The sequence below is a fragment of the Pteropus vampyrus genome, unplaced genomic scaffold (assembly GCF_000151845.1).
Source record: "Pteropus vampyrus isolate Shadow unplaced genomic scaffold, Pvam_2.0 Scaffold472, whole genome shotgun sequence".
NCBI lineage: Eukaryota > Metazoa > Chordata > Mammalia > Chiroptera > Pteropodidae > Pteropus > Pteropus vampyrus.
Genome location: NW_011889253.1, coordinates 936682 through 961085, shown reverse-complemented (window position 1 = coordinate 961085; position 24404 = coordinate 936682). Strand labels below are relative to the sequence as shown.

At 36.1% G+C, this 24404-nt stretch overlaps 1 protein-coding gene and 2 pseudogenes across 5 annotated transcripts in view; 1 reads left to right on the top strand and 2 right to left on the bottom strand.

Annotated features, from left to right (window-relative positions):
* ARHGEF6 (Rac/Cdc42 guanine nucleotide exchange factor 6) overlaps positions 1-24404 on the top strand; it is a 112011-nt gene that overhangs the window by 48537 nt on the left and 39070 nt on the right. For all 5 annotated transcript variants that reach the window (XM_011382415.2, XM_011382421.2, XM_011382417.2 and 2 more), the window contains 3 exons: positions 13213-13307; positions 16310-16405; positions 17253-17375. In XM_011382415.2, the coding sequence (XP_011380717.1) occupies positions 13213-13307; positions 16310-16405; positions 17253-17375 (314 nt within the window). The remainder of the gene's footprint in view (positions 1-13212; positions 13308-16309; positions 16406-17252; positions 17376-24404) is intronic.
* Positions 19982-20100, bottom strand: LOC111732595 (annotated as a pseudogene).
* Positions 22451-22766, bottom strand: LOC105307046 (annotated as a pseudogene).

Below are 24404 nucleotides of genomic sequence, written 5' to 3'. Positions count from 1 at the left end.
AACAGACGTTATAGTTTGCATAGCGTGACAGTTATAAACAGTGTTTGAAAGGAGGGTAAGGACGTGAGATGGCTCCTTACCAGACATGGTCTTTTTAGAAAAACTGTGAACAAAAGGAGGTGATTAGATGACTTCATTCTCTCCTGAATATAACTGGGAAGGCATGGAACCATCCTTTTTTCCCTCCTAATACAAATACTATAGATAATAAATAATTATTACAATAAATCATATTGATAAAATAATCCGAATATGTTTTACCTCTTAATATAACATGCTACCATTGAATTCTGGTGCAGTTCTCTCCATTTCTAAGAATTAAAAAAAAAAGTACTATTGTTGAATGAGAATATAAGTGATTACTTGAGTTACTATAGTGAACAACAGCTCAGCTGGGTAGAGAGCTATAATGATAGAAAAATTTGACTTTGACAGGGTCAATATACTGGGTAAGGACTTGGAATCAGAGAAAAAAACAAAAATGTTTCTATTAACATATAAGAAATTTGTGCTTTGATGTTTTAAAATAACAGCTTTATTGACATATAATTGATGCACCATTATAAACTGTGCAATTCATTGATTTTTAGTAAATTAACAGAGTTGTGTGATCACCACCAGCTTATTTTATAACATTTTTATCACCCCAGTAAGAAACTCTGTACCCATTAGCAGTCACTCCCTCCAAGCCCTTGACTACCACTAATCTACTTTCTTTCTAAAATTTTTTTCAGTTAAAAGATTTTTTAAAAAATTACAGTTGACATGCAACATTATTTTATATTAGTTTCTGGTGTATAGCATAGTGATTAGACATTTAGATAATTTATAAAGTCATCCCCTAATTAGCCTAGTACCCACCTGTCACCATACATAGTTATTACAATATTGACTATATTCCCTATGATGTACTAACAATTTGTACTTGTTAATCCCCTTACCTTTTTTACCCAGTCCCCCAACCCCCCTTCCTCATCTGGTAATCACCAGTTTGTTTTCTATATTTATGAGTCTGTTTCTGTTTCATTTGTTCACTTATTTTGTTCTTTGGTTTCACGTATAAGTGAGATCATATGATATTTGTCTTTCTCTATCTGACTTATTTCATTTAGCGTAATACCCTCTAGTCCATCCACATCGTCACAAGTGGTAAGATTTAATTCTTTTCTTATAGCCAAGTAACATTCCTTTGTATATACGTGCCACTTCTCTATCCAGTCGTCTACTGATGAGCACTTAGGTTGCTTCCATATCCTGCCTACCGTAAACACTGCAAAGAACATAGGGGTACATATAACTTTTTTAATTAGTGTTTTGGATTTCTTTGAACAAATACCCAGAGGTGCAATTGCTAGGTCAAAAAATTTTTTGAGGAAACTCCAAACTGTTTTCTATAGTGGCTGCGCCAATTTGCAATCCCATCAACAATGAACAAGAGTTCCCTTTTCTTCACATCCTCACCAACACTTGTAATTTGTTAATTTATTGATGATAGCCATTCTGACAAGTGTGAGGTGATATCTCATTGTGTGTTTTTAAATAATTTATTTAAATTAGTTTCAAGTATACAGTACTTTGGTTAGACATCTATATTTATATTGTTCATAAATCAATCCCCCCAATTGCTCCCTCCCTCCCCTGGCCCTCCACTTAGCCATCTTATTAATGCTAACTGCATTCCCTCTGCCATGCTCCCCATCCCTGTGCCCAACTATCAACTACTAATTTGTACTTCTTTAACCCTTCACCCCATTGTGGTTTTAAATTGCATTTCTCCGATGATTAGTGACACATCTTTCAGTTGAGCATCTTTTCATATGTCTATTGTCCACTTTTGTGTCCTCTTTGGAGAAATGTCTATTCAGGTCCTTTGCCCATTTTTTAATTGGATTTTTTTTTTTTTTTGGTGTTGAGTTGTATGAGTTTTTTATAAATTTTTGGATATTAACACCTTATCGGGTATATCACTGGTAAATACTTCTCCCATTCAGTAGGATGTCTTTTGGTTTTGTAGATGGTTTCCTTTGCTGCACAAAACTTTTTAGTTTGATGTAGCCCCATTTGTTTATTTTTTCTTTTGTTTCCCTTACCCAAGGAGATATATCGGGAAAAAAATATATTACTAAGAGCAATGTCAAAGAGTTTACTGCCTATGTTTTCTTCTAGGAGTTTTATGGTTTGGGGTCTTACAATTAAATATTTAAACCATTTTGAGTTTTTTCTTATATATGGCGTAATAAGGTGGTCTAGTTTCATTTTTTACATGTATCTGTCTGGTTTTCCCAACATCATTTATTGAATAGACTGTCTTTACCCCATTGTATATTCTCTCCTTTTTTGTCATAGATTAATTGACCATATACGTGTGGGTTTATTTCTGGGCTCTCTATTCTGTTCCATTTATCTCTGTGTCTGTTTTTATGCCAGAACCAGAATGTTTTGATTACTATAGCCTTGTAGTATAGTTTGATACCAGGTAGTGTGATAACCTCCAACTTAGTTCTTATTCTTCAAGATTGCTGTGGCTATTCGAAGTCTTTTGCATTTCCATATAAATTTTAGAATTATTTACTCTAGTTCTGTGAAAAATGCCATTGGTATTTTGATAGGGATTGCATTGAATCTATAGATTGCTTTGGGTAGTATGGACATTTTAATGATGTTAATTCTTCCTATATATGAGCACATTATATGCTTCCATTTATTTGTGTCTTCTTCAAATTCTTCAATGTTTTATAATTTTCCAAGTACAGTTCTTTTACCTCCTTGGTTAAATTTGTTCCTAGGTATTTTATTTATTATTATTTTTTATCTAATCGTAAAGAGAATTGTTTACTTAATTTCTCTTTCTGATAGTTTGTTATTGGTATATAAAAATGCAACTGACTGATTTCTGAATATTAAGTTTGCACTCTTATACTATACTAATTTTTTTTTCAGTTCTAATAGTGTTTTTGGCAATATCTTTGGGGTTTTCTCTATAAAGTATCATGTCATCTGCAAATAATGACAGTTTTACTTCTGTTTTTCTAATTTGGATGCTTTTCTTTTTCTTGTCTAATTGTTGTTGCCAGGACTTCCAATACAATGTTGAATAAAAGTGGTGAAAGTGGACATTTTTGACTAGTTCTAGATCTTAGAGAAAATGCTTTTAGCTTTTTTCTGTTAAATATGATGTTACCTATGGGTTTATCATATATGGCCTTTATTATGTTCAGGTATGTTCCCTCTACTCCCACTTTGTTGAGAGTTTTCATCACAAATTGATGCTGGATTTTGTCAAACAATTTTTCTGCATCTGTTGATATGATCATATGATTTTTATCTTTCGATTTATTTATGTGGTATATCATATTAATTGATTTGTGGCTATTGAACCAACTTTGTATCCTAGGAATCAATCCCACTTTATCATGGTGTTTGATCTTTTTAATGTATTGCTGAATTCAGTTTGCTAATATTTTGTTGAGGATTTTTGCATCTATGTTCATCAGGACTATCAGCTTTTTGTAGTGTCTTTGTCTGACTTTGGAATCAGGGTAATGGTGGCCTTGTAAAAATGAGCTTGGGAGGCTTCCTTCCTATTGAATATTTTGGAATAGTTTGAGAAGGACAGGTGTTAATTCTTTTTTGAATGTTTGGTAAAATTTACCTGTGAAGCCATCTAGTCCACGACTTTTATTTGTTGGGAGTTTTTTGATTACTGATTTGATTTTGTTATTAGTAATGGGTTTGTTCAGATTTCCAGTTTCTTCCTGATTAAGTCTTGGAAGATTGTATACTTTTAGGAGTTTATCCATTTCTTCCAGATTGTTCAATTTTTTGGCATATAATTGTTCATAGTATTTTCTCATAATCCTTTGTATTTCTGTGGTGTCAGTTGTCACTTCTTTTTCATTTCTGATTTTATTAATTTGAGTCCTCTCTCTTTTTTTCTTGATGAGTCTGGTAAAAGTTTTATTAATTTTGTTTATCTTTCCAAAGAAGTAGCTCTTGGTTTCATTGAACTTTTGTGATTCTTTTAGACTATTTCATTATTTCCTCTCTGATCTTTACCATTTCTTTCCTTCTATTCACTTTGGGCTTTGTTTGCTTTTCTTTTTCTAGTTCCTTTAGGTCAGCGGTCCCCAATCTTTTTGGCACCAGGGACCGGTACTCCTATGAGAATCTAATGCCTGATGATCTGAGGTGGAGCTGAGGTGGTGATGCTAGCACTGTGGAACGGCTGAAAATACAGAAGAAGCTTCACTCACTTGCCCGCTGTTTACCTCCTGCTGTGTAGGCCGCATTCCTAACAGGCCATGGACCAGTACTGGTCCACAGCCCGGGGTTTGAGGACCCCTGCTTTAGGTGTTAAGGTTAGATTTTTAAGATTTTTCTTGTTTCTTAAGGTAGGCCTGTATTGGTATAAATTTCTGACTGCTTTCAGTGTGTCCCATAGATTTTGATTCATTGTGTTTTCATTTTCATTTGTCTCAAGATATCTTTTTATTTCTTTCTTGATCTCATTGCTAACTTATTCATTATTTAGTAGCATGTTATGTAGCCTCCATGTGTTTGTGTGTTTTTCAGTTTTTTTTCTTGTAATTGATGTTTAGTTTCATACCATTGTGGTTGGAGTAGACACTTGATATGATTTCAGTCTTCTTAAATGTATTGAAGCTTGTTTTGTGGCCTAACATGTAGTCTATCTTGGAAAACATTTTATGTGCACTTGAGAAGAATGTATATTCTGCTGCTTTGTGATGAAACTCTAAAAATATCAATTAAACACATCTTGTCAAGTGTGTCATTTAAGGTCACAGTTTCCTTATTGATTTTATTGATTTTCTTTCTGGAGGATCTATCTTTTGATGTCAATGGGGTGTTAAAGTCCTCTACTATGACCATATTACTGTCAATCTCTTTCTTTATGTTGGTCAATATTTGCTTATATATTTAGGTGCTCCCATGTTGGGTGCAGAAATGTTTACAAGGGTTGTACCCTCTTGTTGGATTGATCCATTTATCATAATGAAACGTCTTTCGTTTGTCCTTTGTTTTAAATTCTATTTTGTCTGACATAAGTATTGCTACCCAGCTTCTTTTTTGTTGTTATTTACATTTGTGTGAAATATCTTTTTCATTCCATTTACTTTCAGTCTTTGTGTATCTTTTGATCTGAAGTAGGTCTCTTGTGGACAGCATATGTATGGATCTTGCTTTCTTATCCATTCAGCCACCCTATGTCTTTTGATTGGATCACTTAATCCATTTCCATTTAAAGTTATTATTGATAGAAATGTAGTTATTGCCATTTTATTATTCATATTATGTTCTTCTTAAAGAAGTTCCTTTAACATTTTATCACTGAATATTTTATGCCAATCACTTGCCTGCAAAGTTTCTGTTGAGAAATCAGCTGACAGTCTTATGGGAGCTCCTTTGTAGGCAACTAGCTACCTCTTTTTGCTGTTTTTAAGATTCTCTCTTTGTCTTTAACCTTTGGTATTTTAATTCTGATGTGTCTTGGTGTGGGTCTCTTTGGGTTCATCTTGTTTGGGACTTTCTGAACTTCCTGGTTTTATCTGTCTATTTTCTTAGCCAAATTATGGAAGTTTTCCATCATTACTTCTTCAAATAGGTTCTTAATCCCTTGTTCTCTCTCTTTTCCTTCTGTCATCCTTGTGATGTGAATTTTGTTAAGCTTGATGCTGTCCCAGAGATTCCTTAAACTCTCCTCGGTTTTTTTTTAATTGTTTTTCCTTTTTGCTGTTCTGATTGTTTTCAGCTACCTTCTCTTTCAAAGTGCCAATTCAATCGTCTGCTTCATTTAATCTGCTATTGATTCCTTCTAGTTTATTTCAGTTATTGTAGTCTTCATTTCTGAATTTTTTTTATGTTTTATATGCTTTTTAAATGCTTATTATCTCTTTGTTGAAGTTCTCACTGAGATCATTGAGCATCTTTATAACCGTGTTTTGAACTCTATGTCTGGTAGATTTATTGCCTCCATTTTGTTTAGTTCTTTTTCTGGAGTTTTTTCCTTGTTCTTTCATTTGGGACAGGTTTCTTTGTCTCTTCATTTGGCTGCCTCCCTGTGTTTGTTTTTATGTATTAGGTAGATCTGCTATGTCTCCCAATCTTGGCAGGGCGTCTTTATGTAATAGGTGTCCTGTTGGTTCCAGTGGCACAGTCTCCCTGATCACCTGATCCAGGTACTCCAAGATTGTCCCTCGTGTGTGCCCTCCTATTGGCCTTGATTGCTGCTGTCATGTCGGTAGGTGGGATTGATCCTCATGCCTACTGACTGTGAAGACTGGCCTTGACTACGGTGTATGAACTGCTGTGTGGGGACTGATCCCCAGAGTGGTATTCACTCCAGTAGGCTCTGGTGCCTGCCAAAACCACCCTTTTGGTGTGCAACTCGTGGGCTAATTGGGTTGTGCTGTGTTGTGGTCTGAAGCTGGCCACCAGGTGTCTTAGCTCTGGAGCCTCTTGGGAGGGGCTCCTGTGCAGGCCAAGTTCCACTCTTGCCTGTGTCTGGCCTGGGGCTACCTGGCAGGAGCTACAAAGCAATCCTTGTTTGGTCGCTGCCTGTGGTGGACCTGGAGGTGTGTGGGAGAAGCCACACTTCAAACTGAGGCTAGTTGCTACTAGTTTTGGTCCTGGGGCAGCTTTGCAAAACGCCAGGGCATTCAGAGAGTTGCTGCCACCTGCTGGCTGCCCATAAGGCTCAGCGGCTGAAAAAGCCTCACCCGTCAGGTTATGTGAGCTAGGCGAGGCGGGGTCTCAGGGAGTCATCAGAGTGGGGTGAGTGGTGTTTACAGTGTTAATGCAGATGCAGATTTGGCACCTGTGCTGAGCCTGGGGCCACTCAGCAAAAGAGAGTGAGCACACCAAGTCCATTGGCCACTCACCTAGTGTCCACCAGTTCCCGAGAGTTGTCCACCAAAGACTACAGCAGAGGCAGGACATGGCTGCCTGCCGCCGAAAGAGCCTCAGGCGGTGCATGAGTTGGGTGGGGCGGGGTCTCAAGGAGTCATCAGGGTGGAGCGAGTGGAGTGCGTCAGGTCAAGGAAGATTTAAATTTGGCCGTGTCTGGGGAGGGCTCAACAGAGGGAAGATGGCGTCCGAGAACCAACTACATGAAAGTAGGTCTCAACACACGGACGATGGCAGCCGTCCCTCCAGCCCTGGCCCTGAAGCCACTCAACTCAGTCTCTCCCCATGTGTCTCTGGCATCTCTGATGCCACCGACACTCCGCCGGAGCCCAGGGTGAGTGCCTGGGAGCGAGAGTCTGTGTATGGGCCTTTTAGGGGGATGCTTGGTTTCCAGCAGCCTTCTGTCTCACCCAGATAGAATACTTGCTGATTTTTGCAGCTAGATGTTGTGGGGGGGTCCTCTTCCTGGCACTGGTGCTCTGGGCAGAGGAGGCTGGTCTGGGGCAGGACCCCTTGCTCCTCAGAGGGGGACCTCTGAGGCTGAGATATTCCTCCTGATTTTTAACTGCCATACATGGGTGTGGGGCAAGCCTATTTGGCAACTCTGCCTTTCCTACCAGTCTTGGCATGGCTTCTTCTGTATATCCTTAATTATAAGACTTCTTTTCAGCTAGTCTTCAGATGGTTCTCCACATTGAGTGTTCTATAACTTAGTTGTAATTTGAATGTGGTCATGGGAGGAGGCAGGCACAGCATTTACTACTTTGTCATCTTGTCCAGATGAACTCAGAATCACCATTAATCTACTTTCTGTCTCTATGGAGTTTGTGTATTCTGGACATTTCATATAAATTGAATCATATACAATTTTTTCTTTTATGTCTGGCTCCTTTCACTTAGCATAATATTTTCAAGGTTCGTCTTTGGCTGAATAATTTTCATTATATGAATATACCAGGTTTTGTTTATCTATTTATCAGTTTATGGACCTTTGAGTTATTTCCACTTTTTGGTTATTATTAATAATGCTGCTGTGAAAATTCATTTGTGGACATTTGTTTTTATTTCTCTAGGAGTGGAATCACTGGGTCATTTGGTAACTATGTTTAACTTTCTGAGGAACTGCCAAACTGTTTTCAGCAGCAGATATACCTTTTAAGATTTCCACCAGCAAAATATGAGGATTCCAATTTCTCCACATCCTCACCAGCACTTGTTATTGTCTTTTTAAAAAAATTATAGCCATGTTAATGAGTGCAAACTAGTATCTCATTATTGTTTTTATTAGCATTTCCGTAATGGTTAATGATGTTGAGTATATATTCATGTGTATCTCTTCTTTGGAAAAGTCTATTGAAATTCTTTGCCAACTTATAATTGATTAATTTTATCATTGAGTTGTAAGAGTTCTTTATATATTCTGGATACTAGACCCTTATCAGAGATATGATTTGTAAATATTTCTCCCATTCTGTGGGTTGTCTTTCACTTTTATAATATTGACCTTTGATGCACACTTACAAATTTTTTTCATGAATTCTAATTTATTTTTTCTCTTGTTGCTTGTATTTTTGGTGTCATCCAAGATTCTATTACTGAATCCAAGGTCATGAAGATTTCCTTCTTTGTTTTCTTCTAAGAGTTTTGAGTTTTAAGTCCTGAATCCATTTTGAGTTAGTTTTGTATATGGTGTAAATAATGAGTACAGATTCTTTCTTTTGCATGTAGATGTCCAGTGGTCCCAGTACCATTCATTGAAAAGGCTGTTCTTTCCATTTTGAAAGGCCTTATTGCCCTTGTCAAAAATCAACTATAAACATCTAAAAATATACAGCAGACCCTTGTGTGGTTGTCTTAGGGAGTAAAATTAGATGGGGGAAATTTTACTCCCTATAATTATATGTGTATATTCATTAACTTTTTATAATAATGAAAAAAAAATGTCAATTGACCATAGGTTCATTTCTGGACTCTCAATTCTGTTCTGTTGGTCTATATATCTATCCTATACCAGTACTAAACTGTCTTGTTAATATAGCTTTGTAGTAAGTTTTGAAATTGGAAAATATACACTCTAACTTTGTTCTTTTCCAGGATTTTAAGAGTTCATGAAGGATTGATGTGAATTCTTTAAACTTTTTATAGAATCAATCAGTAAAGCCATCTTAGCTTGGACTTTAACTCATATGAAGTTGTTTTGAATACTAATTCAAGGTTCAATTTTTTTACTTGTTATCAGTCTATTTAGATTTTCTCTCTCTTTGTGAGTCAGTTTTGGTAGTTTGTGTCTTTCTAGAAATTATTTTACTTTTTTTAGTGATTGTCCTGGTTTGCAATATACATTTAGAACTAGTCCAAGTCCACTTTCCAATTACACTATACAGCTTCATAGGTAGTGCAAATACCTTATAATAACAAAGTATTCCTAATTCCTTCCTCCCATCCCTGTATCATTGTTATCATTCATTTCACTTACACATAAACATATGTATTATATATAAATGTATATAATCTAATACATTGTTTCTATTATTTTGAACAAACTGTTATCTGTTAGATCAATTAAGAATAAGAAAAATAAAAGTTTTTACCTTCACTTATTCCTTTTCTCATGCTTTCTTCCTTTATATGGTTCTGAGTTTCTGACCTATAACACTTTCCTTCTCTTTGAAGAACTTTTTAAAAACATTTCTTGCAAGGCAGGTCTACTGCCAAAAAAATTTCCTCAATTTTTGCATGTTTAAGAGTCTTTATTTCTTCTTGATTTTTGAAAAAAGATTCACAGAGTACAGAATTTCAGGTTAATGTTTTCTTTCTCAACACTTTAAATATTTCGCTCCACTCTCCTCTTGTTTGCATGGTTTCTGAGGAGACGTTGGAAATAATTCTTATCTTAACTCCTCTACAGATAAGCTGGTTTCCCCCTCTGGCTTCTTTCAAGATATTTTTCCTTTATCTTTGGTTTTTCTGGAGTTTGAAAATGACATGCCTAGAGTTGTTTCGGGTTTTTTTTTTTTTTTTTTTTGCATTTATTCTGCTTGTTTTTTCCTGGATCTGTGATTTGGTGTCTAACATTAATTTTGGGAAGTTGTCAGTCATTGTTGTTTCACATATTTTCTTCTGTTCCTTTCTCTCTTCTTTTTCTGGTATTCTCATCACATATATGCTACACTTTTAGTAGTTGTCCCGCAGTTCTCAAATATTATGTCTCATTTTTTCAGTCTTTTTTTTCCTATTTGCTTTTCAGTTTTGGGAGTTTATACTGACGTATCCTGAAGCTTACAGATTCATTCTTCATTTCTCTTATAGTGTTTTTGATCTTTAGGGTTTCATTTTTATTCTTTCATAGTATTTCCTTCTGCTTACAATACCCATTTGTTCTTGCACATTACCTACTTTTTCCATTAGAGGTCTTAGCATATTAATCACAATTATATTAAAATCTTGGTCTAATAATTCCAACATTCCTGCCATATTTGACTCTGGTTCTGTTTGCTTTGCCTCTTCAAACTGTTTTTTTTTTGCCTTTTAGTATGCTATGCAATTTTCCATTGGAAACCAGACAAATAGACCTTTAGAAATGGGGTGGTGAGGTGTGGGGAAGTATTCTAAAGTCTTATGATTAGGTCTTAGTCTTTTGGTGAGCTTATGTCCCTAGATTGTGAACTTCACCAATGCCTCTCAGGTTTTTCTTCCTTCTTTAGTTGGAACAGGAAAGCTAGAGGGAGCTGGAGTAAGGCACTTCCTTTCCCCTAAGTATGCTAAGCTCTGATAAAACCCCAATAAGTTAGGTTCTGGTAAAATCATTTCTCTTTCGAGGGCAGACCTTGTTACAAAGAACAGAATACTGTGGTGTGTTTCAAAATAGCTGTTTTTTCCTTCCCTCTTCTGAAGGATGAGGGGGATTATCCTCTTATCTTCATTGTGAGAACCCATTAGAGCTACTGGAAGTAAAACTCACAAAAGTGTGGGTACGTTCCCCTGGAGTTTTTAAGTCTCAGACTTGTTTGCACTGAGCCCCCAGCTATTCATTTCAGTTCAGGTTTTCCTCCCCTTGTACTGATTCCCATGAGAGCTTCTGCTCCCGGGTTTCTGCTCCAGCAAGTTTTGATTCTCTGTATCTGCCTGTCTGCCTCTCCAATTTGGAGGGGTACCATTTTCCCCTGTGACCTCAATTCCCTGACAGATGTAAGAAAAGTTAGTTTTTTTTCCAGTTTGTTCAGCAATTTACTTATTGTTAGGATGGAGTAATGACATCCAAGCTCCTTAAATGTAGGACTGGAAATCTGAAGTCCTCTTTCTTATTTCATATAAGCATTTGCAGCTATATATTTGTCTCTTAAGCACTGCTTTAACTGCCTCCCATGTTTTTTTTTAATGTTTTTTATTTATCTCAAGATAGTTTCTATTTATTTTATTGTCGTTAGACTTTCCACAGGCGGTAACATTTCTATTCCATCACCAAATTAATTTCACAGAGAATTAATATCTCTAAGCCCCTGGATTTAGACTTATACTTTTAGAGTGTAACTTCCGAGGAACAGAGGAACTGAAAGTAGACATGAGTGGTTGTAGAGGAGGGGCTATAATTTAAGCCCTAGCTTTTGAAGCCACCCTGTGGCCTATGTTCTTCTAAACCAGTGGTTCTCAACTAGGAGTGATATTGCCCTTCATGTGACATTTGACAATGTCTAGACACATTTTTGGTTTTCATAACTACAGTAGGGGGTGGCGTTTAACTGGCATCTAGCAGGTAGAGGCCAGGGATGCCACTAAACATCCTACAGTGTACAGTGTACTCCCTCAGAGCAGAGTTATCTGGTCTGAAATATCAACACTGCTGCCATTCAGAAACCTTTTTTAACCCCTTAAATTGGTGGGACTGTTTCTCACTCACCCAGCAACTACCTGTACACTGTCTCACTGCCTCTTCACAATGGTCCCTGAGGTAGGTGAAATGTCACAATTTGAGATGAGGTAAGTGAAGCCTTAAAACTGAAGCAACCTTTTAGTCAGTAGCAGAGCCTGGACAACCACCCTTCAGCCTATCCGTTTCCCAAAAAGCCCACAGCTACCTGGGCTCCACTTGCTTTGTCCATTTCACCTTTCAAAAGCAGGTCACCATGCATTGTCTTGTGAGTATATGTCTGGCATATTGGTAGACTCGGGGGCTTCTCTTAGCTAAGAATGCTTCACATTGTCTTGTGGTCCCCTGTTTAATATCTCCCTCTACAAATAGAGTGGAAATTTCTTGTGAGCAGCATGGAATTTGGCATGGAGTAGACATACAGTGAGTTTATCGTTGAAAGAATTAAGAGATATGAGAGGAAATTATCAATTTGAGCTAGGAGCTCAAAATGAAGGTTGTAGTTGCCTCCAGAAGAGGTTGGGAAATGGACCGTGACCCTAGGATTGATGGGGGAAGAAAAATTGTGGGCCTGTACATTGATTGTTTTGCCTATAGGATTTAATTTGGTTATCATTAATAATACTGGTAAACATTATTTCCCTTGTTAAATTCTTCATATTTCAGCTTCCTTTTCTTTTTGTATTATTTATATTAGCACCTTTTACCTTTATTAAAAGACCAGTTTTAACCTTGTTTAAAAATCCAGTGTCCTCAGATTTTGTCCCATGAAGGCCTTATCAAAAACATAACTTAAAAAAAATATTTTGTCATGTTTGACATCAGTGATTGTTAAATCACCCTGACATTGAATTTACAGTAGCCCTCACTTAACATTGTCAGTAGATTCTGTGACTTTAGGTGACATGACATATAAAAAAACTAATTTTACCATAGACTAATTGATATAAACAAAACTTAGGTTCCTATGGCATCTCATTAACGTTATAACAAAGCAATGTTGAGTGAAACGTTATTCAAAGACCTACTCTATGTCTTAAGGTAGCTGGTCTCAATTTTTTCATCCTTAAAATGGGACTAGTGATCCTTTGTTAGCTAACTGAGATCTTTCCTGAGGATAAAATGATTTAAAGCACATGAAAGCATTCTGAAGAGTACTATGTAAATGGCAAAGCCTATCCAGTTATGGGTAACTGAAAAATTCTGTTCATCTGAGTTACGCAACATAACTAGTTATGATGCAACTATTAAAATAGTTCGCTAGAATGAAACAAAGTGCATTCAGACTCTGCTTCTTACCTACAGTGCTAGCCTGAGTAAATGGGACTTCTTTTCTAGTAGTTTGATTAAAAGGTTGAGAGCTCTATTTTACCCTGGACTGTCCTGATAATTACAATACCTTGACCTTTGCTTCTCCATAGGTGTTACAGAACATCCTGGACACTGAAAAAGAATATGCTAAAGAACTTCAGTCTCTTCTTGTTACGTACTTAAGACCCCTGCAGTCCAATAACAAGTAAGATTTGTATTTCAAACCCTTCACTAAATAAAGCAAGATAATGTTAGCATGTGGAGTCATTACTCTTATATCACTGAATAATTGATTTTACCCTTTAGAAGAATTTCTACTGATGATAGGTTGCCAAGAACATGGTCAAGACAACAGAAATTATGCAAGATATTGCTTTTGGAGAGCCTGGTTTCTTTCTCTTCTGGCAGTGGAAGGGATGAGCAGATCTGCATTTCTATCACAATTTTTATCTTGTACATTTGAAAAGTGGTACATCTGGTTTTACCTTATACAGAAAAAAGACATGCTGGTGTTTTTATGCAGAAAGCACATAAACTGGAAATTCTTGTACTCATTCTGACCTTTGCTTGCCCAGGAAGAAACTCTTTCCCATGCTCTGAGAGTGGAAAGAGTATGGCATTTTGTAGCTGTTCATAAGGGAGATTCAAGTCAGTATTTTAACCAGGCAAAAGTGAATGATAAAGAGGTATTAACACGTTTTTAAAAATAAAATGTTCAAACCTTATTCTGGTCTTAGAAATCAAAAGTGATTTCTGAGGCCTCAATTGAAAACCTAGTTTTCATAAAAGAGAAATATCGACCATTCATTTTCGTGTGCGTGTGCTTGTAGGCATGGCATATTTAACAAACAGTGGCTAACCGCATTTGTTTGTGTTTTTATTTTAATCGATTAAATTTTAATAGATATTATGATCTATAAGTCCAAAGAAAATTTAGCAATGGGTGTATCTAATGGAGAACAAAATCTTCCTCTTTTATCTCACTAAAACTTTACTTTTGCTAGACAGTTACCTAAACTATTGACTTCAGACTTAAATAAGCTCAATTTTTTTCACTATTTTCCCATTTTCCCAAATTGTATTTGCTTAGACATGATGTCTTGCTAAATTTCCCACTTGGTTATTTTCTTGGCAGTATGAGAATCTTACTTCAGTATGAAAGTATTTTGTATTCCTGTGCTTTGTAAGAGTTTAAACATAATCAACAACAAAGTGTCTTTTGTCATTATGTAAAATGTGAAGTGTTCTGTGAATCATAGTTCTTAGGGCTGAATGGACCTCCATGAATCACTGGGTCTAGTGCCCTGGAAGAAATGACTATCCCCATTGAATAATTAAGAAAACCGAAGTCAGGAAAGGCTTACTGCCATACCCATTACATAGCCAGTCAGTGGCCAGATTGGGCCCACTGTGTCTCCTGCCACAAAGTGAAATGTTTTCTGGAGGTGACAGGCAGAGGAGGACAGGGAAACTGAAATGGCCACCCTGGGAGGGGAGATGGTAAGATCTCAATGAAGGGGTGACTGATTAGCAATCAAGAAGCAGTGAGAGGAAAGGAAAAGAGCTGGTGCAGAGGAGGTGAGAAACCTGAGTCAGAATTGCATTGTTCCCAGATGAATTCAAGATGCAGTTATAGTAAGTTTCCATTGGTTCTATTTCATAGATCCCAGAGTGATTTGAGCCAGCCAGACTGTTTATTGTCTGATCCTGGAGGAGCTCAATAAGCCCCCAGTCAGGTTCAAGTAAACCCCCAAGTCAGGTTCTTAGGGCTGTGAGAAATCAACAGCCAGGGAAGCTAGCTGAACGTTTTGCTTTTGAAACCCATAATAGGGGTTTTCCATCTTGTGGTTTAGGAGGGCAATAGAGCAGAGGAACTGGGAGCTTTTTATACTCTAGGAGTTACTGGTAACGTTTCTGTGGGTCTTCCTTTTCTTCGTCAGCAAAAATTACTCTTTTGGAAACACTCCCCTAGTATTAGTATATTAAGGACAAAGGACATATGGCACACACTAGCCTTAAATGGGATAAAGCCATGGGATAAGGGAAATAAATCTTCAGCAATTTTTTCCCCCAAAAAAAGTGGTTAAGAGTGTGAACTCTGGAACTTAGAATGTTTCAATTCAAATTCTGGCTTCACCATTCACTAGCTTTGTGACTTTGGGGGATTTGCTTAACTTCTCTGTACCTGTGTTTCCTTACATGTAAAATGGAAACAACATCATAAAGTTGTTGTAAGGTTCAAGTGAGTTATTATTTGTAAAATGCTTACATAAGTGTTAAATGCTGTGTGAGTGTTGTTGGCTCTTGTTGTTATCATCACCTACCACTATTTGATAGGGGAAGAACGAATAAGAAAATTCTTAATACAGAGGCCCTGAATAAAATTGTTCAATTTGCCTTTATTTGACTCCATTCCACTCCAAAAACAAACAAGCAAACAAATCAGTACTATTTTCTTCCCTCCTACTCCCTCTCATAGCGATTTCCTTTAGCTGATTTATGAGCATTTTAATTTAGGAGAAACTGGATTATGCTATTTTTCCCTGTGCATTATATGAACATATATAATACTTTTCAATTACTTTCCCAGCTCCTCTAGGAGAGTACTCAAAAGTTTTTAAATTTATCCCCACTTATGATTTTATATATTTTACTTATTTAGATGCTAAGAGTTTTTTTTTTTTTAATTGAGGTATAACTAACATAACATTGTATTAGTTTCAGGTGTACAATGTAATGATTTGATATATGTATATATTGCGAAATGATTACCACAATAAGTTACTTAAGAGCCATCACACTACATAGTTATATAAATTTTTTCTTGTGATGAGAACTTTTAAGATCCACTCTCTTAGCAACTTTCAAATATGTAGTGCACTATTATGAACTATTGCTACTATGCTGTGTATTACATTTCCATGACTTATTCATTTTAAAACTAGAAGTTTGTATCTTTTGATTCCCTTTACCCATTTTGTCCACTTCCCACCCTCCATCTGTGGCAACTACCAAACTGTTCTCTGTAGATACTTAGATATTAATAACTTGTTATTCATTTACTCATTGCTTCCCTTATCTCATTTGCCACTTATTAGCAAACTATCAGCTCACTAGACTAGAGATAGATAATTAGAGTCATCCTCAAGTTCTATTCACTGATATTATATATGTTTCCAAATATATATATATGGTTTTTTTTTTCAGTCTGAGTACTGTGGAGTTTACATCTTTATTGGGAAACTTTGAGGAAGTATGCACATTTCAACAGACACTCTGCCAAGCCTTGGAAGAATGTTCGAAGTAAGTGTTGTATATTGCCAAGGATAAATAAGAATGTTGTTTTTCTGTTTTGTTTTCCTTTTAACTGTTGCCTTAAATAGGGGCACTTTATATTTATGCATTTGTTATAACTTTGATAAATTGTTCAAGTGCAAAGAAAATGCACCAGGTGGTGGTACTCACACTGTCAAACCACTAGTTGTATTTTTTATTTTATTTAAGAATCAAATCAGTTTACTGCTTCTGGTCAGTATAAGAGACGAATAAGGTCTCAATTGACCATGGATATATTGCCTGTGACATTGATTAGATACTTTCTTTTGTGCATTGCAAATTACTTGGAAAAGTTATTCAGGTTATTCATTTAATTTTACAAGCTCGATTTTCCGTTTTGGTCATTCGTAGTATCATGTCTTTTATATTAACAGGTGGCTTGTCATTAAAATGTTAATTTTTAAAAATCTTGAGGCCATGCTGCTTAGCAACCAGCAGGCCATCAAGACACTGTAATACTCCTTTTTGGATTCCTTTAGTTTTGTCTGTACTTGAACTTCATCTAAATTAGCCAAGAGTATTTTTAGTGTATCTGGCTATAAATTTGAATATTATAATTTGAATAAACATCTTAAAATTCCACCTACTAATTCCTAATAAGTATCTGACCCTATGTATTGGCACTATGTTTGGTGGTTAGTTAAAGCAGTAGTCAAGAACTTGCATTTCATGGATAAGTGGTTGTAATATAATTTCTCTTTTAACTTTGGCGAAAGAATTTGAAAGGTTTGTATGTTGCCACGTTTAATTAGAATTATCTTCCTTTATCTCATTTCTTATTTTACATTCTGTCTTTCACCTGTTTTACCTACAGGTTTCCAGAAAACCAACACAAAGTAGGAGGTTGTCTGCTGAACCTCATGCCTCATTTTAAATCCATGTATCTGGCTTACTGTGCAAATCATCCTTCGGCTGTAAATGTACTCACTCAACACAGGTAAATTCTTAATATTTCCCCCAAATAAGCTGTTTTACAATGAGATCCTTTTCTAGGACCACCTTGTTTGGAAATTCAAGGTCTCCAGTCAAATTCTTAATTATTCCCATTGATCATGCCAGGAACTGATTCATTGTTACATGGATTGATTGTTTATTAATGTAACAAATAATTTACTGAGCACCTAATATGTGAAAGGTCCTGTACTAGCTGATGGGGTTACAGTAGTGAATAAGAAAGAGCTGGTCCTTCCCCTCATAGAGCATAGAATCTTGAGTGAATGACAGACAAGAAATCAAATACTGTAAACATGTTATATACAAAAGGGTAATTAAAGGGATGCTATGAGACTTTGCAACTTGATATCAACTTAGTGTGGGATGAGTGAAAGATTAGGGATAGTGTTGCTCAAGTAAAATTCTATTTAGATCCAATGGTTTAGTCTTCGCCTGCCTTAATGAATGTTTTACCTCAGTTGCTAACAATAGCTAAACTGCCTAGGTTCATCTTTTATTCAATTTCTCTGGGTCTGGTAGAGGAAGTCTCAGACAGTGCTATGGCTAAAAGGCAGCTATTAACATGGAAATGTGGAAGGGAACTAACACTGAACTGTGTGGCAGGTACTTTAAGGAAAGGGCTCTGATAATAATTACACATTGAATATAAATTGATTTTGATTCATGGAGAACAACAGAATAGCTTTTCCTTTAAGAGTCCTTGAAAGAGACTGGGATAAATCTCCTGCCCTTCCTTACTTTCTGATTACCCATCCCTGACTCATTTACTGGTACATTCATCTGAGCTAGAACCCTACACACAGAGGTTCTTAGGACTTAACCTGGAGACTAGGTTCAAAATGGACATGAATTCTGGAGGCTGCTCAAGACCAAAAAGAATATTCTTCTCTTAATCAAGCCTAGACTTGAACTCCAAGAGCCAGGCTAGAACATTAATTGATACCAACCCTCAGAAGTGGCAGAAATTTTGGTTTTGTCCTGATTTGTTAGGAGCTTTATTGATTTTATAGAGCTGTTATGTAAGGACGTTTTAAAAATAGAATTCAGTAGGTCCTACTTGAAGGTTAATTTTTTTTCCCCTCTGATCAAAGTTGTGAACTCTGACAGAATAGTAAATATGGAAGTTGAGTTTAAAGAAAGAGAAGCCATGACTCTGGTTATTTAGGCAAGTGGCTCAATTGCTTAGAGCTCATATTAGCTAATAATAACACTGTCAATGTGCCAGGCACATGATTTAAAAGCCTATGAGTGAGTTACTATTATTAATATCTCTGCTTTAAAGATAAGACATTAAAAGGTCAAGTAATCTGTCCAAGAACTCATAGCTGTTAAGTGGTTAAGCCAGAATTAGAATCCAGGTTTGTCAGACTTCTAAAAGATATTTTAGCAAGATGTATACTTCACCTACAAAGAAAATACACTAAATGAAAATTTAAAGAATTATAATAAAATGAACACCCATGACCACACCACCCAGCTTAAGAAATAAAATGTTGCCATTTCCTTTTTATATAACAGCTTTATTGAGTTTTAATTCAGATACCACACAATTCACCCATTTAAAGTGTATTGTTGTGCAACCATCACCACAATCAATTTTAGAACATTTTTATTACTTCTCAAACAAACCCATACTCATTAGTAGTCACTCCCCATTACCAACCCAAGGCAACCACTGAAAAACACTTTGTCACTATGAATTTGCTATTCTGGACATTTCATTTAAGTTTGGAATAACACAACATACAGCCTTTTGGTTTTGGCTTCTTTTACTTAGCATGCTTGTGAGGTTCATCTACATTGTAGCATTTATCAGTGCATTAAAAAAAAAAAACCTTTAAAAAGCTAGTCCAGCTATCTTTTGATTATTGTTAGTATAGAGTTTCCATCACTTTACTTTTAATCTATCTGTGTCTTGTAGACAACATACACTTGAAACTTTTTTAAAAATCTATTCTGACAGTCTCTGTCTTTTAATTGGCATATTTAGGCCATTTATATTAAAAGAGATTATTGATATACTTGGATTAATATTTACTATGTTTGTAACTGTTTTCATTGTACTTGTTCTTTGTTTCTTTTCCACCACCTCCTTTTACTGCCATCTCTAGTTTTAGTTAAACATTTTATATTATTTCATTTTCTTTTATCTCGTAGCACATTTTTCTTCTTCTGAAAAAATTTTAGTGGTTTCCCTAGAGTTTATAATATCCATTTATAACTAACAGCACGTTTGCATAACACTTTACCATTTCATAGATAGTGCAGGTACTTAGAGCATTCTCAATTCTTCCTCACCTCTTTTAACATTGTTTTAATTCATTTCATTTATCTATACAGAAAAATCACCCAATATATTGTTGCTGTTATTACTTTAAACAGTTATCTATTATATCCATTAAGAATAAGAAAAAGAAAAGGTTGTATTTACTTGAATTTATTATTCTCTGATACTCTTCCTTTTTTTATGTAGATCCAAGTTTCTTTCTAAAAACCTTCTTTTAACATTTTTTTTTTTAGGTGAGGCAACCCTTGGTTGACCTCACAGATTGCAAGGACCTTGTCAGCTTACAATCCCTTATTTTTTTATGCCTACAGCACCTGGTTTTCATAGGTGGTCTCCCATCTAAGTACTAACCAGGCCTGACCCTGCTTAGCTTCTAAGGTCGGATGGGATAGGGCTTGTTCAGGACAGCATGGCTGTAGACTCATTTAACATTTTTTGCATAGGTAGTCTACTGGCAATAATTTCCCTTAATTTTTGTTTGTCTAAGAAAATTTTATTTCTCCTCCACTTCCTTTTTTCCCTTCTATTTTTATTGTGGTAAAAAAAATGACATGAGTATACCCTCTTAAACAGTTTTTAAGTGTACAGAATAGTACTTTTAACTATAAGCACAATTTTGTACAGCAGATGTCTAGAAGTTTTTCATCCTTCATAAATAAAATTTTATATTGATTGAACAGCAACTCCCCATTGCCCCTTTACTCCAGCCTTTGGCAACCACCACTCTACTCTATGCTTCTTTGAGTTTGACTACTTTAGATACCTCATATAAATGGAATCATGTAGTATTTATTCTTCTGTGGCTGGCTTATTTCACTTAGCATAATGTCCTCAAAGTTCACCCATATTGTCACATATGACAAGATTTCCTCCTCTTTAAAGGCTGAGTAGTATTTCATGTACATACCTCATTTTCTTTATTCATTTATCTATCAATGGACACTAAGGTTGTTTTCGTAACTTAGCTATTGTGAATAATGTTGCACAAAACACAGGAATGCAAATACTTTAAGATCCTGGTTTCAATTCTTTTAGACAAATACCCAGAAGTGGGATTGCTAGATCATATGGTAGTTCTATTTTTAATGTTTTGAGGAACTTCCATACTGTTTTCTATACATAGCGACTGCACCTTTTTACATTCCCACCAACAGTGCGCTAAGGTTCCAATTTCTCTACATCTTTGCCTGCACACACACACATACACACACACAGAAACACACATCTATATCTATCTATCTATCTCTATCTATCTATCTATCTATCTATCTTCATCATCATCATCATCATCATCATCATCATCATCATCATCTATCTATCTATATCTATCAATCAATCAATCTATCTATAATGGCCATTCTAAGCAGATGTGAAGTGATGTCTCACTGCAATTTTGATTTGCATTTCCCTGATGATTAATGATGTTGCGCTTCTTTTCATATACCTGTTGACCATTTGCATGTCCTTTTAGAAGAAATGTCTATTCAAATCTTTGTCTATTTTTAAACTGGTCATTTGTGTTTTTACTATTGAATTGTAGGAGTTCATTTTTTTATATGTTTTGGAGATTAACCCCTTATCAAATATATGATTTGCAGATATTTTTTCCTGTTGCATAGGTTGCCTTTTCACTCTGTTGATTATTTCCTTTCCTGTGAGGAAGGCTTTTAGTTTGATGTAGTTATACTTGTTTATTTTTCCTTTTGTTTCCTGTGCTCTTGACGTCATATCTAAGAAATCATTGTTAAGACCAGTGTTGCGAAGCTTTTCTCCTATATTTTCTCCTAGTAGTTTTGGAGTTTCAAGTCTTAGGTTTAAGTCTTGAATTCATTTTGATTTGATTTTTGTGTATGGTGTAAGATTAGGGTCAAATTTCATTTTTCTGATATGAATATCCCATTTTCCCAGCACCATTTGTTAAAGAGATGATCTTTTCCCATTGTTTATTCTTGTCACCTTTGTTGAAGATTGATTAAGCATATAAAAATATTTCTGGGCTTTCTGTTCTGTTCTGTTGTTCTATTGCCTATTTTTATACCAATACCATGCCATTTTAACTATTGTAGCTATGTAATATGTTTTCAAATAACAAATTATGAGGCCTCCTACTTTGTTCTTTTTTTCTCAAGATTGTTTTGGTGATTTGGGGTCCTTTTAAGTTTTATACAAATTTTAGGATTGTTTTTCTATTTTTGTAAAAAAAGTGCCACTGGGAATTTCATGAGGATTGCAATGAATCTGTAAATTACTTTAGGAAGTATGGACATTTTTAATAATATGAAATCTGATCCGTGAATATGGGACACTTGTTTGTGTCTTCTTTAATTTCTTTCATCATTTTTTTTGTAATTTTCAGTGTACAAGTCTTTGATCTCTTTGGTTTAGTCCTAAGTATTTTATTCTTTTTGATATTCTTATAAATGAGAATTTTTTTTCTTAATTTCCTTTTTGGGATAGTTTATTGTTAATGTATAGAAATGCAACTGACTTTTGTATATTGATTTGTATCCTGCAGCTTCATTAAATGCATTTATTAGTTCTATCAGTTTCTTTGTGGAGTCCTTAGGGTTTTCCATATAAAATCATGTCTTCTGTGAACAGAGATCATTTTACTTCTCCCTTTTCTCTTTGGATGCCTTTTCTTTTTCTTGCCTAATTGTTCTGGCTAGGATTTCCAGTACCATGTTGAATTGAAGTGGCAAAAATGATATAAGTATTGCTACTCCAGCTTTTTTTTTTCTGAAAAGGCTTTATTACAGAAGGGATAGGGCTCAGTCCTTCTTGGCTGCTGCTTTCCTCATGGCTACAAGGACGTTGCTCAACTCCTTTCTCTTTCTCTTGATGTGATGTGTGTCCCTACCCTTTTCTTGATGAATTTCAGGGCCTGCTTGTCCTTAGAGACCTTGAGCAGCTCCATGGCATGCTGCTCATAGGAGACAAAGCTGTATACCTCTTGGATCATGTCCTGCATGAACTTGTTATGCTTGCTGAGGTGCCCAAGGCGGCAGCTATGCCTCGGCTTGCTCACATTCTTGGTCACCTTGTGACCCTGTTGAGGCCCATGGCCATGGGGTAGTGCAGAGCCATGGCTGCTGTTCCTTAATGGCTGCTGTGGTGGAAGGGCCCCCAGCTTTTTTTTTTTTTTTCATTTCTATTTTTATAAAATATATTTTTCCATCCCTTTATTTTCAGTTTGTGTGTGTCTTTTGATCTGAACTGAGTCTCTTGTAGGCAGCATATGTAAGGGTCTCATTTTCTTTTTCATTCAGCCACCCTATCCTTTGGTTGGAGCACTTAATTCTTTTTGATTTGAGGTACTTGTCAATAGATATGTAGTTACTGCCATTTTATTCATATTTTTGATATTTTCTTTTTCTTCTTAAAGAAGTCCCTTTAACATTCCTTGTAATACTGGTTTGATGGTGATCGAATCCTTTAGCTTTTTCTTATCTGGGAAGATCTTTATCTGTCCTTTAATTCTAAATGATGGCCTTGCTGGGTAGAGTAATCTTGGCTGCAGGTCTTTGCTTTTCATCATTTTGAACATTCTGTGCCAAGCCCTTCTGTTTCTGTTGAGAAATCAGCTGACAGTCTTATGGGAGCTGCCTTGTACGTAACTGCTTTTCTCTTGCCGCTTTTAAGATTCTATCATTGTCTTTAACCTTTGGCATTTTAATTATGATGTATCTTCATGTGGGCCTCTTTGGGTTCATGTGTGGGATTCTCTTTGCTTCTTGGGCTTCTATGTCTATTTTCTTTGCCAGGTTAGGGAAGTTTTCTGTCATTATTTCTTCAAGTAAGTTTCAATCCTTTGTTCTCTCTCTTTTCTTTCTGGTATCCCTATGATGCGAATGTTGGCACGTTTGATGTTGTCCCAGAGACCTCTTAAAATATCCTTATTTTTTAGACTCCCTTTTCTTTTCACTGTTCTGATGAGGTGTTTTCAGCTACCTTCTCTTCCAAATCTCTAATCTGATCCTCTGCTAAATCTAATTTATTGTTGATCCCCTCTAGTGTATGCTTCATTTCGGTTATTGTATTCTTCATTTCTGACTGGTTTTTATTTTTTCTATCTCCATTTTTATGTTTTCTATCTCTTTATTGAAGTTGTCACTGAGACCATTGATCATCCTTATAATAAGTGTTTTGAACTCTGCGTCTGGTAGATTGCTTGTCTCCATTTTGTTCAGTTCTCTTTCTGGAACTTTGTTCTGTTCTTTCACTTGGGACATGTTTCTTTGTCTTCCCATTTTAGCTGCCTACTTGTGTTTGTTTCTATGTGTTTGGTAGAGCTGCTGCATCTCCCAGTCTTAGTAGAGTGGCCTTATGTAGTAGGTATACTGTGGGTCCCAGTGGTGCAGTCTTCCCTGATCACCTGAGCTGGGTGCTCCAGCTGTGTCACTGTGTAGGTTGTGTGTGCTTTCTTGTTGTAGTTGAGCCTTGGTTGCTGTTTGCTCATTAATGGGAGGTATTTACCCTCAGGCTGATTGGTTGAGAGGACTGGCCATGACTACAGTAGAGGAGCTATTGTGCAGGGGCTGACCCTATTACACAGGACTTGCTTCAGCAGGGCTCTGGTGCCAGGCCAATGTGCCCTTTGGGCATGTGGTGTGAAGCTGTCAAATGGACATGTTGGTTATTGGGCCTTTTGGGATGGCCTCTGGTGCAGGCCAAGCTGCTCCTTGTATCCTGCCTGGGGCCACTTGATATGAGCTATAACGTTAT